This window comes from Artemia franciscana, chromosome 2, assembly GCF_032884065.1.
Source record: "Artemia franciscana chromosome 2, ASM3288406v1, whole genome shotgun sequence".
Classification (NCBI taxonomy): domain Eukaryota; kingdom Metazoa; phylum Arthropoda; class Branchiopoda; order Anostraca; family Artemiidae; genus Artemia; species Artemia franciscana.
In genome coordinates, this window is record NC_088864.1 from 43,252,834 (window position 1) to 43,270,517 (window position 17,684).

The 17,684-nt window shown below is 35.5% G+C and overlaps 1 protein-coding gene across 1 annotated transcript; it reads left to right on the plus strand.

Annotated features, from left to right (window-relative positions):
* The first annotated feature begins 1,973 nt into the window (after window positions 1-1,973).
* Window positions 1,974-16,268, plus strand: LOC136042241 (probable small nuclear ribonucleoprotein E). Its single transcript, XM_065727184.1, has 3 exons — window positions 1,974-2,141; window positions 10,299-10,467; window positions 16,128-16,268. Exons 1-3 carry the CDS (start codon window positions 2,091-2,093, stop codon window positions 16,205-16,207), a joined length of 300 nt encoding a protein of 99 aa, XP_065583256.1. The 5' UTR covers window positions 1,974-2,090; the 3' UTR covers window positions 16,208-16,268.
* Window positions 16,269-17,684: the final 1,416 nt, after the last annotated feature.

Sequence of the window (17,684 nt, forward strand, 5' to 3'; positions counted from 1 at the left end):
TGATTCAGTTCACCCCCCCCCCCCTCGAAATTCCTCGAAATTTTCACCTTCATACCCTTAGCCATAGTTGTCATGTACAGTAGTCACAATAGTAATATTAATATCACTAGTAACAGTATTAAATATATTGAATAGCGGTAGTACTACTAACAGCAGTAGCATTAACATATTGCTTTTTGGTCAATAGAGTATCCCTCTCATCAAATCCTACAAGTTTCAACTCAATACAATTAGCCATTGTTATGACATTACTGATATCTCATTTTGATAACCTGTATATTTATATACTTATTGAAATTTTGATCTCAATTCTCTCAGCCCTAAGAGTAGTTGCAATAGAAGTAGAAGTAAAATCAGCAGTATTAGTAGTGTTAGTAGCAAATATAGCAGTAGCAGTAGCATTAGCTATAGAGTGCACATATTGTCTTTTGGGGAGAAGATATTTCCTTTCAAGCATTCTCTGAAAGTTCCAACTTAATACCCAAATCAATTATTAAGATACGCTATTTTGACAATGTGCATGCACGTCGCATGTTTTGATCTAGTTCAAGTTTCTCCTCAATATTGTAAATGAAATAGTGTGTTAGTACAAGTGGTGGTAGTTGTAGCATTATTGTTAGCGTGAAATATTGCCTTTTTCATCTTCTCCCTTATCCTTTCTTGAATTTTTCAAATTAATATACTCAGATATTCCTGTGTTACACCCTTTTTGACAATCCGTGTACACATAACCTCTTTTAATTTAACATGTTTTTAGATAACGTGTTTAGTATCCATCCATAGTGTTTGACTCTCAAAAACGAACTAGAACTAAAAATTTCGAATCAAATGATCCTCTTCTAAAGTTCACATGACCATCTTTTCCGTAAAAACCCTATTTACCCCTGGGGTATAGCTTACAACCCTTAACCCTCGACTCTGGAGAATTCTGACAAACACAAAAGCCTTATTATATGATCTTTGGACTATTTTTGAAGAAATGTTTATCGCAAATTTTTGTCGGATGCATTAGCTGAAAATATGATCTGGGGGAATGGCTCCTCCTGATCCCTTTGACTATTAAAAATGGTACTAGAGCATCTGATTTTCATACCAATGAGCCTCCTTTGGAGTTTACACGACCACCCTTTCCATAAAAACGTTATATACCCTCGGGACATAAATTGGAACCCATGCGCTGAGGGCTGTAGAGGGGGGGTCATTCTCAAAGACATAATTTCCAAACCTCTAAACTACGCTAAACAAAATGGCTACCTCAAAATTTTGATTGGCTTGGGGGAGGCTTGTTGCCCTACAATCGCTATTGATTATTAAAAAGGGCACTAGCCCTTTCAATCTCCAATCAAATGAGGTATCTCTGAAAACAAATAGTCATTTCAAAATTTCTATCAGATACATTTTTGGGAAGGTACGAGGGCTAGGGAGAGGGTATCCACCCTCTGATTACTTATAACCTTAAGCAGGGTACTAGAACTTCTGACTACCAGCCCACTGAGCCCATTACATAGCTTATACGACCACGCTTTCTATAAAAACATTATATTCCCCCAGGGTATAACTTGAAACCCTTATCCTGCGGGCTTTAGGGGGATTGTCATCCTCAATTATATAATTTAGGAGCTTTTTAACCACGCTGAGCAAAATGGCTATCTCAAAATTTGATTAGATGTGTTTGGGAGAGGGTGGGCATGGGAGAGGGTTTAGTTGCCCTACAATCACTTTTGACTATTAAAAAGTGCACTGGTTTTGCAATTTCCAATCCATTGAGCCCTTTTTGAAGTTTCTACTACAACTCCTTCGATACAAACTGCCCTGGTCCAAGAAAACCAGGCCAAAAAATAATATATTGTCAAATATATTGCTCCTTACTTAGGCAGCGCTATTGCATTGCCTATAATTCCTCTCTACACTGTAGAGCGGTGTTACTCCCGTCGGTAAAGTGATCGTCGGTGAAGTGGTCGGCAAATTTTTACCGGGCCGGCATAGTTTAACTCGAGGCGTTCAAAAGAAGAAAAGATTTATGAACATCAGAATTCAGAAGCCATTTTAGACTTAATTTTAAAAGCTGCTAAAGGCATTTGAAATCAAAAATGGCTTTTAAAGGAGGACCAAAGATCCAGAAAGTTATGGTTCAGCCAATTGTATCCTTTTTTGGTTCATGCTAATTCATAGATATTTTCCACCCCTTAGCATATGTGTTAAAAATGTAGCTTATCAGCTTTGCTGTAGGAAATATTATAAATCAAAATAAATAGTAAAATTCTAGTTGAGTGACTTCTTGCTAGGCTATCTCAGAAAGGGTTAGGTTAGGAAAATGAAACTTTCAGGGATGGGTCTACAGGCTAAAGTATATCCTGGGAAGGTATTTTAAAGTACCCACCTCCACTCCTCTCTCTAGAGAGCCCTGAAATTTGCCTACATTACAGGTCTATACCATATGAAATTTTGACAAAACAACATTTTACCTTAATTGTCAGTTACTAGTTGCTTTTTCTCTGCCTTTAGTTCTGAAAATACAATTCTTGTTATTTGAGTGGAATTCTGAGCCATATCAATGTTTTTGTTCTTCAAAATTTAGAAAATGTATTTTTTATATCTTTAAAACCTTATAAATTGGGATTGAGCAAAGTTATGAAGCTGAAAAATATTTTGCTGTACTTCATTCAAGCTGAAGATCTATTTTGCAAGGTTTCACTTTTATGACACACATATTTTTGAAGGCCATCAAAGGTCATGGCACTCTAGAGGGAGAAGGAGTGGAGGTAGGTACTTCAAAATACCTTCCCAGGACATACTTTAGCTTATAGACCCATCCTTGAAAGTTTCATTTTCCTAACCTAACCCCTTTCTGAGATAGCAAGAAGTCAATCAACTAGAATTTTACCAAATAGATAATAGGTAAGCTGGGTATATATAGAGCAGTCCACATTTCTAACCTACAAGTAAAGTGAACATACCACTTGATGATTTCTCTTATGCTCTTTCCAAATATAATAATTACCTGTTGGAAATTAAATTTTAACCTAACTTCAATCAAAATTTATAGCTCATGTTATGTATGTTTCATGCATTTACTGATTCTTAATTTTATCATTGTCAATTAATTTATGGGTAAATGAGTTTTAACAAATATAGGTATAGGCTGTATCTAAAACAAAAATAAAGCTATCATCTTGGAGGCTCCATAAAGGGCTTAAAGTTGAATTTACTGTAAACTTATAGTGGTTAATATAACTGGCTTAACAATAAAGTGAATATACCGCTCAATGCATTTTTTATGTTCTTTACAAATATAATAATTGCTTCTACTTTAAAATTTAAGCACTTATTAACCTAAACTAACCTCATTTCATCTTGGAGGCTCCATAAAGGGCTTAAAATTGAATTTACAAAAAAAAGGCATACCTCTGTAAACTGTAAAGGCATACCTTTACAATCCAATAGGCATACCTAAGTAAGTAAGGGTGCTAACAAAAGGAACTTCTGAGCTGGATAGACTTTTTGAATTTTATTTCTTTTATAGTCTTGGAGAAGCTCTAAACTTGAAGAGCATCCTTGGAAAGTGCAAGAAAGGCTCAGTAAGTCATCCACAAACATAACTGACAAGAGATCAACTCCATTGAAGATAAATGTACAGCTCAGATTGTCTTAAGCACCTGTATATCCTGGAGAACTGTATAAACTAGAGAAGTCAAACCTTCTTGGTGTACATTTTTCAGGATTGGAACTAGTAGACTACCATCTTTAATTCTGTCTTTCAGATTTCTATACATGTATCTTAAACAAATAAATAATGCAGCATCAGTACCTTTTGAATGGGCCTCAACCAAAACCTGAAAATATACACAAGTCATAAGTTCATGTACCATTGAGTGCACACAAGACCAGGAAATCACCTCTATCTTCAATATCCTTCAGCCCATTTGTAAGTAAAAACAGAGCATGCTCTTCACCTAAGCCTTGAGGATACCCAAACTGGCAATGAGGGGTGGAACATTTTTCTACAATATCTCTCATCAAAAATGACTCAAAGAGTTTGTTGTACAAAAGGTGGTAATGAGGCAGTAAATTTTTGTTTAATTTTGAAATCAAAGAATGAACAGCACTTGGTGATGCAAATAGGCAAGATTTTTGTCTTATTTGAAAGAACAAGGTCAATCAGTTTTTCATAAAACTCCTTTTGTTGAGTGCATTGAAGTTCCTTGCAAAATGTACAACCCACCTTTTTTCAGGCCCACTGTTACTCTGGGCTTTGACAGACTGGCTATACTTCCAGACTTTGGAGAGGTCTTTAAGCAATATAGATCACATTTTTTCTGGATCAGCATTAACTTATGGTATTTCAGCACCCTATTGAATTTCCGTTTTGTATAGAGCCTCAAGTCATTTACTAAGCCATTTTGTGGGTGACTATGGTCATACCAAAGCTATAGCTTAGCCAAATTACACATATTTACTGTGTCTCTATTTGTTGACTGGTCTTTGAGCTGAGCCTTTTTGCAAACCTATCAAAGAGGAACAGCACTTATTTCAGTGTGATTTGTTTGTACCAATTAGAATGTGAGCTCAATTGTATTCTTTTTACTTTTTGGCAGTACAGCATGATTGCATTAAAGATTGAAAGGCCCTTTGATTTTTCTCAGCATCTCATCACAGACTTTACTGAAAGAATCTTTCTTAGTCAATGAACAAAAGAAAACTTCTTACCTATAATCCAAGGTCTGATGATAGATAGCACAATGGTGTAACTGAGGTAGACTTTTCGAATAAAGTCTTCTTCACAAAGGTACCATTTCTGATATAGGGGGCATGGGCTATATGCTTTTGGGTCAAAAATAAGAACATACTAATTCAACTTAACAATACCCTTAGATAATAAAAACAGTTACAATGACAGTTGGTCTCCAATAATATACAAAATTAGAGAGAAAAAAATTAGATTGAAAAGTAAAAGGTAGGAACAGGCACAAATTTTGTTTGGTAAATCTGGATTTAAATTGTTGAAAAAATTCAACTTAATGCTCTAAGGTGCTCCTAAGATATTGCTGATCTAATATTTTGACAATCTACCTATTTAACATTTTTGATTTAGTTCCACATCCCCTAAACATTTTCTAAATGCTTTGCCCTAAACCCTTAGTTTCAGTAGTAGTAATAGCAGTATGCACAGAACACTTTTAGCCTTTCCAACTCCCCCCTCAAAATATGTTGCAATTTTCAACTTAGTACCCCAAGCAGCTTCTGGGATCTTGCTGGTATGTCCTTTTGACAACCTGCATGCACATTGTGTGCTTTGATTTAGTTCAACATTCCCTAAATTTTTATCTTAGTACCCTAAGCTTTGATTGTAGCTGTAGTAATAGTGACAACCTTCATACACATAGTGTGCTTTGATTTGGTAGAAACTCCTCCAAGACATTCTCTGGAAGTTTCACCTTAATACTTTTAGCCTTAGTAGCAGCAGAAATCATAGTATCAGTAGTAGTACTACACTTTTGGGTGGTCAAACGTCCCCCACAATAAGCCCTGCAACTTTCAACTTCATACACTGTGTTGGTCCTAAGATATTGTGGATATGCACTTTTGGTAACCTGAACATAAGCAGAATGTTGTTACTGAGTTCAATTTCCTCTCTCAATATTCCCTAGATATGTCACCTTCATACACTTAGCCATAGTTGTTGTAGGAGTACTAGTAGTACTATTTGTGGTGTTATTAGCACTAGTACTAGTAGCAGCAGTGGTATTAACATGTTGCCTTTTGCTAGTTTAACATTCACCTCATCTAGCCTGACAAGTTTCAACTTAATACATTTAGTTGTAGCTGTGGTATTGCTGATATGCCCTTTTGATAACCTGTATATCCATAGTGGGTTTTAATTTATTTCAACTTCCTCCTTAGTGCTTCCTGAAATTTTCATCTTAATGCTCTTAGTATTAGTTGCAATAGAAGTAGTAGTTTTAGCTGTAATAGTTGCAGTGATAATAGTATTAGATGTAGAATGCACAAATTGTCTTTTGGTCAAGTGATCTTCCCCTTTAAGTATTCCCTGGAAGCTGCAACTTAATACCCTAATCCATCCCTTAGATATGCCCCTTTGATAGTCTGCATGCACATAGTGTGTTTTGGTATAGTTCAAATTTCCTTGCTATATTTTCTCAAATTTTTACCTTCATATTAATAGTCTTAGTAGTAGTAACATTATTAATATGAACATGTTGCCTTTTGGCCAGTAGAATATTCCTGTCATGATACCCTGGAAGTTTCAGCTTAATATGGTTGACTGTTCCAAAGATATTGCTGCTGTGCCATTTGACAATTTTTATGCACATAGTATGTTTTGATTTATTTCAACTCTCACCTTGACCTTTCCTTGAATTCAACTTCAATATCCTTAATCTTGGTAGTACTTACTATAGAAGCAGTAATCGTAATGGTAGTAGTAGTAGCATTCAAATTACCTTTTTGGTCAATAGATTCATCCCATTATCATTTTCTGGAATTTGCAAATTAATTCACTGTCATTCCTGATTTATATCCTTTTGACAACTGTATGCACATACTCCATTCAGCATTCTATTAAAGTTTCCCCTGAATATCCTTTGCCTTTTTGGACACTAAAGGCTAAACATGCCCACCTTTCTTAATAATAAACACTATATGTAAACAATAATTACACAGCTTACAGCCCTTGTCACATGGACTTTGGGGGGGGGGGGGTTCTACATTCCTATAAATATAGTTGCTGGACCTTTCAACTATGCTGAACAAAATGGCTGTCATAAAATTTTGACTGGATCTGTTTAGGGAATTGATGGACATGGGAGGGAGGGGGATGGTTGCCCTCCGGTCGCTTTTGACTCAAATAGGGCACAAAAACTTTCAATTTCCAATCAAATGTGCTCCTGCTGAAGTTTCTGCGATAACTCATTTTCACAAAGTTCCTTGGGAAATAAACAAAAATAAATTGTGCCCATGTCAGTCTTTACTTAAGGCAGCACTATTGTGCTGTCTATTACAACAATTGGGAATTCAATTAAGCCTATCATTAATGAACATCTGGAAAAGAATCAGACCAAAAAACAGACCCCTGTGGGACACCACAAACAACTGGATGTAATTGAAATTGTATGTAATCCATCTATACAAACTGGCATCAGTTACTGAGGAAACTCCATACAAGATTTATCCTGCAATTTATCCATACAAGATTATTATACAAGGCTTTATCCTGGATCCTATTCCCCATGCATGTTCTCCAGGATTAGGCCATAAAAACATTGCAGAAGCCTTAAATCCTTTCTTCAAAGCTGCATTAATTACATTGTTCAGAAATATCAATGTGTCCCCCATCTTCCTTTTCTATTCCAATGAAAACTGACTTATAGTCAACAAAATGGGTAAGCCAAGTACTAAAATACTTTTCAGCAATAAATAATGAGTAGGAAGTAGACACAGAGGCGGATCTAGAGCAAAATCTTCGGGGGGGGGGGAATGTGACAAGGGTGCTAATAATTGACCAAATTGACAGACTTATTTAAAAAAAAAAGAGTGAAACATGGAATGAGGGCACTAGAAAAATCTTGGGGATGCAGTTTCCCACTGTCTCCCCCCTAAATTTGCCAGTGGGTAGATGTTTGAGATTCCTTGGGGAACGATATGACTCTTGTCAATAAGAGAACATCACCAAGTGCAGAAAACCATGTATTGGTCAATATTTGACACAGTCTTAAACAAACCTTCTATTCCAATGGGGATCCTGGGAACTTCTTTTTGTTTGATTCCAAACGAGTGCAAGTGCTTTGTTTGGACTTGAGAAGATGTTAATACTCCCTGACCTGCACTAGTAGAAATAATTTGTTTATTATGGCCATAACTATTTAAATAATACGAAAATTGCAATATAAATGCTGTTTAAAGAAAAAATAGACATGATCCCTGGTAGAAATGTGATTTTTTTTTTTATTTGAGGACTTTAATGGCCAGGTTAGTATAGATAGGGACAGATGTTATCCCACCCTAGGTGAACTTGGTGCTTGGAAGGGAAATAGAAATGGTAAGAGATGGTTTCAATTTTTGTCGTCATGCTAATCTGATTATAATCAAGGAACTATGTGGTCATAAAATGGCCCATAATTTAACATGGTACTTGTGTGATAAAAAAGCTTTTGGTGGTAAAATTAAAGATTAACATCTAATAGTGTCTAGAGTGGATTCAAAGCTGTAATTTAGGAAGGGTAACAACTTTCCAGGTAGTTATGTACATTGATAGACTCATGCATGAGACTTTTCCAAGGAATTTCCAATAAAAGTTGGAGAATTTAGATTTTGACAATGTAGAAGGCTGTTGAAATAGTTTTAGGAAGACAGTTTGCGAATTGGCAGAAGATGCCTTTGGGAGGCAAGTTAGAAAGGCAGCTAAAATTATTAGTAAAAAGAAGTTTGGTATAAGAGACAAGGAATTTGTACAAGAAGTTTCTGAGTGTTGTAAGGGAAGTGGAGAAGGCGTTAAAGTGCAAATAAAAGAGAAATGAAACGGAGACAATGGATAAAAATGCCAAGAATATAGACTTAGGTATAGATTATGAATTTTCCCTATCACATATAGGAATGAGACTTTAATTAGATATAAGAAAAGTCGTGAGGAGACATGGATTGAATATTTTAAGGATGTTTTAAACTGGGATAAAATTGTTGGAAATGGAAACAATTGATTTTGAAAAAGTTTTTATAATTTTCTTTAGACCTCAGCTTTATAGATTTCAATCAAGCATTTGTTTCAGCTGATAGTAAAGCTTTGATAAGTAAATTAAAGAGACCACAAGAATAATTCTGCTGCAGACAAGGTAGGAAGTGAGGTTAGTTGTTCATTTGGTGTGGATTCTGGGGTTAAGAACAGAGCCAAGGCTATGGGAGGACATGGTATCAAATGGGAAGCTTAAGATCTTCTAGATTTAGATTATGAGGATGACTTGCATGTCCTAGGTACAAACTTTAGTGAGAGTAATGAGTTCTTGGATATTTTTGAGGATTCAGGATGTAAAAAAACAGTTTTGAAAAATAATAATAAGGAGACTGAATGTCCTAGACTAGGAATGAATGAGGGTAATGAGGTGAAAAGAAAATTGATCAAGCAGATAAATTAAGTTATCTGGATAGTGTTGTTTATAAAGATGGTGTATACAGTTTAGATATCAGAATTTGAATAGCCAAAGTGCAGGTTCAGTTGGAAAAAGCTCAAAAGAATAGGAAGATAATTCTACAAATTAAGATTAGAATATTTGAAGCCAAATCAATGACAGTGGTCAAGTATGACTGCAGAAAAAAACATGGACACTTAAAATGGCTGAAGAGGCTCTATTTAATGTTGTCGAGAGGAATTGTTTCCAGGACTATAGTGAAAGAACTGCTAAAATGAGAAGGCCACATTCAAGGATGACAGATTGCTAAGATGATGCTTTTTGTGATACATCTGGGGCCAAACAAAAAGTAGCTCTTCTCTGAATAGAAAATGGAAGAGGTGAATAAGAAAGGATGAAAATGAAATTGGAACTTCATGGGGAACAGCGTAAAGTGAAGCTTTCAATAGATCAGCTTAGAGGAGGAGGATGTGCAGGTGTGCTGGCCTCAAGCAGCTTTTTGTAGCAGTGAGCAGCTAATAATAGTTGTAGTAGTTTGTCTTAAAAATATAAATTTTCAGAATGTTTTTCTTCTTTTTTTTCCAAGAAAAAAATTCTCAAGCTGAAAACTGTTAGGGGAAGACCATTGTTGAAATATTTGCTTTTTTTCTGAGCTTGGGAATCCTAAGCAGATATTGTATCCACTGCACTGTCATAAGGTAAAAATGGAGCCAGTTTTGCATAATCTCATCATCAGCATCGAATTCTTGGCCCTGCAGTTTCTGCAACTGAGATCAAACTTCGGGTTCCGTATTGCCAAGGAGAGATCAATCTCGCTATCAGTAAAAAATAGCTTTCGTGTAAGATTTCAGAACCATAGGAAAACCAATATAAAAATAATCTCAGTAATAAAAGAAATGAACTAGTAGATCAAAAGGTAACTAGATTAAAACACGCTTGAAATCATCTATGAAGTGCTTTTTGTATAAAAAGTTTTCTTTCCTAAAAGTTCTAAAAACACATGTTAATAATGCTTCAGGATCAACAAGATGCCAAAGCTCCATTCTAATCTTCGATTTTTCTTTGATGTTTTTCGTTTGGTCTTTTATTTTATGTACATTTTTTAATTTTTAATTTTTGGAAGCTTTGAAAGTTATTCCTTAACATAAAGATATTTAGAACCTCATCTTTCGTTACTTGCAATCAAGAAGCAGAGTACAGGTTTGGGTGTATGAGCAAGTGCATCTCAGAGTAGAGGGTATCATTATTGGATTCGATGAATACATGAATCTGGTTCTAGATGAAGCTGAAGAAGTTCAAATCAAAAGTGGAGAAAGAAGAAAGATTGGTGAGTCTTAGTCATTTTGTTTCAGCTGTTCATATTGTAGAAGTACTTGCCAAAAAGACTCATTTTGCGGGCCTCTTGGCAAACGAAAAGCCTACCTTTGCTAGTATGGGCTAGTTGGGCACTTGGCATATGTAGCCTGATATTGCTTCCCCTTGCTCACTTTGTTGCTCTCTTTGAACTTTATCCCTTGCACACTTGTTATTATGATGTTACATTTCAATTTTTCCTTCTTTTTTAGTTGATAGTTTTTATTAGCTATTAACCCCCTCTCCCCCTAATCTTTTTAAAGACAAAAAGTACCAAACTTCAAATCCCAATTTCCTCTAACCTTCCCCTGCTGCATCAGTATTGAGTTTACATAACCCAAGGAACCTATCCCTGAAAGATTTATATTGAACTAACTGGGGAAATTGTTAATCACTGATTTTTAGAATAAATAGTCCTGAGCTTATGATTTTTCTTTATTGCTTAAAAAATAAGGAACTTTCTTTAAAAGAAAAGTAAAAGCAATATCTAAAATCAAACGGAACAGCAATAAAAGTCATAATATGTTAAAAATAAAAAATAAACAGAAATATAAATGATTAAATGAAGCCCAAAAGAGGTTAGAGTGGCATGTACGCTTTACTGAAAAGATTTTATTCTGAACAGTGTGTTTTTAATTTGTCATAAGAGCAACAGTAGCATAAAAAAATTGAAGTTTTTGAAAAATGAAAGGGGTATTTTTCTGATTTTACACTTTTGGCGTATCGAGTTGGAAAACGACTCTTTTTTTCACCACGTCGGAGTTTTTCGGAAAGTTGATGGATATTTTGGCGAAAATTTGTCATACAGAAAATATGGTACTTGTGGTATGTGCTATCTAGCTATAGTGCTTTAATCCATTTGGATCAACAGAAAAAAATATCAGATTTTGTAAGCCAAATTATTTTATCTAGAATACAGTGTATTTATTGGTTTAAATGGATGGAAACCGCTATTGCTAGTTTGCACAAGTTGCCTCATATTGCAAAAAAAGCAAAAAATTTACCTTTAGTTTAAAGTTTTTACATCAAATTATTATATTTCTTCTAGGGAAAAAACAAACAACATACTATTTAATTTGTTATACCGAGGTAACTTACGTAAAATAGATTATTAACTAAGAGGAGCAAATATAATGCGTATGAGAGATTGAAACAAATTTAACTGAGCAAAAAAATCTCATTGAGCAACCCAGTGTCTGAAATTTGTCAAGCAGAATAAGTTAAGATTTTGGTGATTACCCAGGAGTTTACTGGTGATATCTTTGAAGATGTTCCAAGTGCCTTTTTTTCATTATCTTGCTTGTCTTGGGTCTTTTTGATTCGTAAACATGTTGTTAAGTGGACCAACGAAGATTTTCTATTTTGATTTGGCTTCGGATAAATCTTGGAAAGTTTTCCACATGTATCTGAAACATTCGCACATCTTTTATAATAGTCTTGAAAACTGCTTCTTTTTCTCCCCTAAATTTGTCTTCTGAGAGGTTTACAGTATCTTGTTTTTGATCAACAGTACAAACCAATTGAATATCCAAGTGTTACCGATGAGTATTGAAAGCTTCAAGATGAGCCAAAAGCGTTGAACGTGAAACAGGGAGCAATTCCGAGTATGCATGGTGGACTCCATGATGAAGAAGAAAAACTTTAAGGTTCCATTTCGATGATCTTATTTACATGCTCGATTCATCTTTGATATGGCCGGTATCACTTTTCTTTCTAAGAAGTTTGTGAAATGTCGGCTATTTTCGGCAGAAAATCGGTAGATAGTTTTTAGGGTCCATTTTCACGAGGATAGGGGGGTTGAACTCATGCTCACCTTCTATCCTCATGAAATTGACTATATGTTTAACAAAAATGTCATCCTCTTCGTCCAGTTTTGCTCTAGTCCCATTGCAGAGCTGAACAAGATCTGTTCGTCAAATTCAACAGGAGATGGATGACATGAGGAGGGAACAAAAGCATACTTCCGTTGAACAAATCAGACACGAAAACACAGGTTCACCTGGATGCTTTATTTTACTAGCTCTCATTCTTTTCGACCATGTGAACACCTGCGGTTAGTTTATGGTTCAAATATAAACAAATCTTGGAGGTGCAAAAAAGGTCAAAAGCAGAAAATTGATGTAACCAGAGGTAGAGCTAATATTGTTTATACATGTGCCAAATAATTCAAATTGTACTACCGTCATCCGAAAAAAACAAACAAAGAATATTAAAAAAATATCGTTTTCCAGAGATTCATAGTTTTCGGTAGTTTCAGGATCTTCTTTTTGTTTCATCGGGAGATGAATTGAGATTCGGTAGAAATGTTTGCACTGGGTAATACTTAATTTTCTCATCAGTCCAGCACCAACAGAACAGTAGACCAGGCTCTCTTCTTTGTCGAAGTATTAGAACAATTCATTTTCTCGATTCCTCTACCCCTAAAAAGAGATTTCTTTGATTAATAAGTGTTTTACAGTATGGAGGCCATCAATTCATCCATATATTTTGAAAAACAGATCTTTAGTGAGATCATAAAGTTCAACCTGAGAGGGAAAATGCCTTCATGGAATTTGTATTCAGTACTAGACCAATGAACTTCTGAATTTTTTGAAGTTTTGACTGGCAATTCAGTTGGAAGCAAAGGCACTGACGAATCAGATTCATGATGAACATGGTGTATGTCAATGAAACTTTGTCGAGATTAGTTAGTTTTTAATGTAGTAGTTTTAAGAGATTAGTTTTTAATTTTTGGGCTTACACCCATAGACATGGCAGAAACAAAAGTAACAAGTTGAAATAGTTTTTGTTGGCTCTCTCCATGTCTTAACAATTCCCATCAACAATCTTTTTTTTTTTAGAGGCATTTTACCAACTGGGACTGAGGTTATGGTAGATAGACATTTCAGCATGTCGATTTCCAGTCTATGTTAGGTCTTATTTGCAAGGTTTGTTGGCCTCAGTTCCGTCCAATCAAAACAAAGTTGAGTGCCATGTTAAAGTGACATTCCACGTGTAAGGGCTGAATGCCCGTGGAAAACGAGTTCCTAAGGCCCAAGCTGTTATTCATAGCAATTAGAAGGTGTGACAAAAACCCGCGAAATGGGGCATTTTAGGTAGTGATTTATAAAAACACACTGATAACAAAAAAAAAATCTCGGAAATCTGTGCAGCATTTAAACACTTTCCGCTTAGGAATTTTTATAATTTTAGGAAAATTTTCAATATTAAGTCGAATTTTTGATCAGCCGTAGTTTTGTGGAACAACCTCTTCGTAAAATTCGTGGCTAGGGGATCTTTCAATTAGTCGAATTAAAGTGTTGCATTATATCAGTAATCTGTTGTCTGGAGCCCAACCTGATATCTCTGTTGTCGTAACTGTTGATGTGTTTAGATAAATGTATGTCTGTTATATATAAAAATATATTTTACTGTCTTAAAAAAGAATTGATGTCGATTTAAAAAACAGATCTCTGTTTCCCCAATGACTCTTTTTTGAATAAAATCTTTACATTATTGTATGTAAAAAAAAAAAGTAATTCAGCTGGACACTTGGTAAGTGATTTTTTTAATTATTATATAAGAAAAACTAGTTTTTTCAACTGGAGGTAAGGAGCAATATTAAAACTTAAAACAAACAGAAATGATTCCATATATGAAGGGTCTGCCCCTTCCTCAACCTCCGCTCTTTACACTAAAGTCTTAAAGTTCTTCAGGAATGCTTCCTATTCAAATTCAACAGTGCTCCCACGTCTTACATCCTCGCTGATCTCAATTTGTCTCTCCTCTGCTATGCAGACGATGTTCTGAACTTGAGTAGCACTATCCAGTGCATTAGCGATATTGTCACATCGCTGTTTGTTTCACATCACATCGCAAACCTGAGTTTGCAGAACTTGGTCTTGAATTCAATCTTGAAAATCTGAAGTTGTATTTTTTTTTACTGGAAGCAAGTACCGCCAGTGGACATTTATCTCGAGAACAGTTGGATCAAGCCAACTGACCACATCACTTATTTTGGTCTCCCTGTTGGATCAAGGAGGGGGAGAATTCGTTCGTATACGGAATAAATTCTGCTCATTTGGGGTTAATGTTACTCTTTACGTTCATAATAAAAGTGTATATCAGAAATATTCCCTTTAATCAAGAGCAATTATCAAGGACGTATTCAGGGCAAAGGTTAGGGGGTTTAAACCCCTTCCCCTCCTATTTTTTTCAAAAAAATAAATACGCATCCGTGATCTTTCTTTTGGCAAAAAATGTATTATTCTACATTTTGGTATATAGGAATTTGAACCTCTACAACACGGTTCTCTGATATGCTGAATCTGATGGTGTGATTTTCATCGAAATTGCTTGGCTTTTTAAGTGTGTCCTCATCCTTCCCCAACCTTTGAAAATTAGGCACCATTTTCAGGCTCTTAGCTTTTGATGGATAATGTCAAACCCAATGAATGGCATATCTTTAACTACTACAAAGATACAGCTTTTGACAAGTCGGATGCAAATATTGTCTTTTAATTGTTTGACATCCCCTTCAACTTTCCTTTATAGTTTTAGCTAATTACCCCTGGTCGATCCTGAGTATTGGAGATACGCCTTTTTGACAACCTTGGCATGGCTAGTGTCTTGTTATTTAATTCAGCACTCATTCGACATTCACTGAAAGTTTCTACTTAATACCATTGGGTGTTTCTGCAAAATTACTGGTACGCCCTTTTGACAACCTGTATGAATTCAGTGTCTCTTGATTGAGTTCAAAATCCCCCTCAATCTTCCGTGAACGTTTCAGCTTAATACCCTTAGACGCTACTGAGATATTGCAAATCCTCAATTTTGACAACCTTGATGCGCGTACTTCAACATCTATCTGATTTAGCTCAGCATCCGCCTCAACGTTCCCTGAAAGTTTCAACTAATTACCCTAATCTATTCCTGTGATTACCCTTGGGCTTTTGATAACCTGGGTGCAGCTAGTGTCTTTGGCTTTAATTCAACATTCACTGAAAGTGCCTATTTAAGACCTTTGGCTATCTCTGTGAAATTGCAAATACGCCCTTTGACAAAATGGATTCAAGTTTGATTATTTGATTTGTTGTTTGATTTAGTTTAACACCCCTCCCCTTTCTGCATTCACTGAAAGTTTCAACTTAATTATCTTAACCCTTTCTAAAATGCTGCAAATACACCATTTCAACGCATGGATGCGTGTAGCATATATTCACCGAGAGTTTCAACTCAGTACCTTTAGCTGTTCCCTAAAATAATGCAGATACGTCTTCTTGACAACCTGAATTCATATAGTATATTTTGATTTAATTCAACATCCTCCTTTATATTTCTGGAAAGTTTTTACTTGATACCCTTAGCTGTTCCTGAAACATCTCGCAAGTCCCCCTTTTTCATTATTAAGCATAAGTTTAAATAATTACCTTTACGGCCCTTGCCCCGGGACCTCTCTCTCTCCCTCTCCCTCTCTCTCTCCTCTCTCTCTCTCTCTCTCTCTCTCTCTCTCTCTCTCTCTCTCTCTCTCTCTCTCTCTCTCTCTCTCTCTCTCTCTCTCTCTCTCTCTCTCTCTCTCTCTCTCTCTCTCTATATATATCTCTCTCTCGTGTATCAATCTGTCTTTCTTTTACTTATGTAAATGTTTTTCAGGTCGTATCTTGTTGAAGGGTGACAACATCTCTTTGATTCAGAATGTTGGTGGTGAAGAATCTGTGGGCCCTGCAATGTAATTTAAGCACCGAGTTTTGTACATTTTATATCAAAAACTGAAAATACATGTATAGTATATGACTCCTTCTAGTTGGTTGTTTCTTAATCAGGCTCAATTTTTGCGCCTTAACCCTTGTGTTTTTTTGCTAGGCTGTAAGATAAAGCATAAGCGATATCATTCTAACTGTCGAATTTTAAGTATGATGGAAGTGTGGTTTAAGTACTTAGATTTTACTTTGGTAATATGAATTTGGCACTTAACTAAAATAACGGGGTGATAGAATCCCTAAAGCACCAATACGTTCTGAGGTAATTTTTTATCACATTTTTTTTTATTTTTTTTTTTACGCAAAGCTTGCAAAAAAATTGCAATATCGAAGGATGAAACATGAAAATTGAAATTAATAAAGCGTCAAAAATTTTGTGAGTTGTGGCAAGTGATATATTTCACCCTGTCTTGAGATGCTGTTTAGCTATTTTCTTGTAAAAAATAATTTATGAAATTTGGCTTGGCCGTACTCATGCCTCATTGCGTTCTTATTCCAGAAAGAGCACCCAAACTTACATTTTTTGTCTTTGTTCTGCAGTTTTATCTTTAACTATCACTACCAGTTTAAAAAAGAAAAAAAAACATGTATAAATATTTGCTTTCGAGTGAGTCCTTAATCATCTGCTCAAAAGGTTCATTGGCAAAGAAAATTCTTAAAAACTCGGAATTTGTATGACAGTAAAAGTGGAAGAGAAACACAAAAAGCCTGTGGAGCGGGATATTCACTATTCTAAGAATGGGCTAGCAAAAGCCGAAGGTCCAAACTTAGCTATTGTCTTTCGCGAGAAATTTGCAGCCAAACTATTGAATTTCGAAATGTAATTATTTTGCAAAATAATCTTAGAACCATTGGAATAGTTTTAAACTATCAAATCAAGAACTGCGTGACGGTCAAATACTGGGGCTACTAATAGCAGCGAAGTGAGCAAGTAGAAGTGATATTGTGTCTACGCAGTGGGTTTATGCTTGCAAAGAGGGTCGTAAAGTTGTGTTTACTTCCTTGCACTGAATTTAAAGCTAAAGAGTTCAAGCCAGAAACTGTTAAACTCCTGTAAAATAATCTTAGAACAATTTTATAGACCACAAAAATCTTAAAAATTTCACTTGGGAAGAAAATTCCAGAAAACTTGACTTGGAATTATGTGAGGGCTGAAGGACCGAACTGCCGAGCGGCTTAACTTTAAACATTTATACATCAAGAAAAAGTTCCCTGAGACAAATACCAAGAAGAAAGGCTTCGAATGATGTAATACGACAACCACAAACATGAACACTGTGCTTTCTGACAAACGATATTCCTAGCTTGTAGGAAACTTTTGCGACGTCTGAACAAACTTGGGGATCGGCGCGTATGTTGAGAATTACAATATGGTATCTCAGGCAGTGCTCGTAGTAAATTTGCAGAAATGATTTTTGTCCAGTGTACCAGACGATCTACCCGTCTGTTC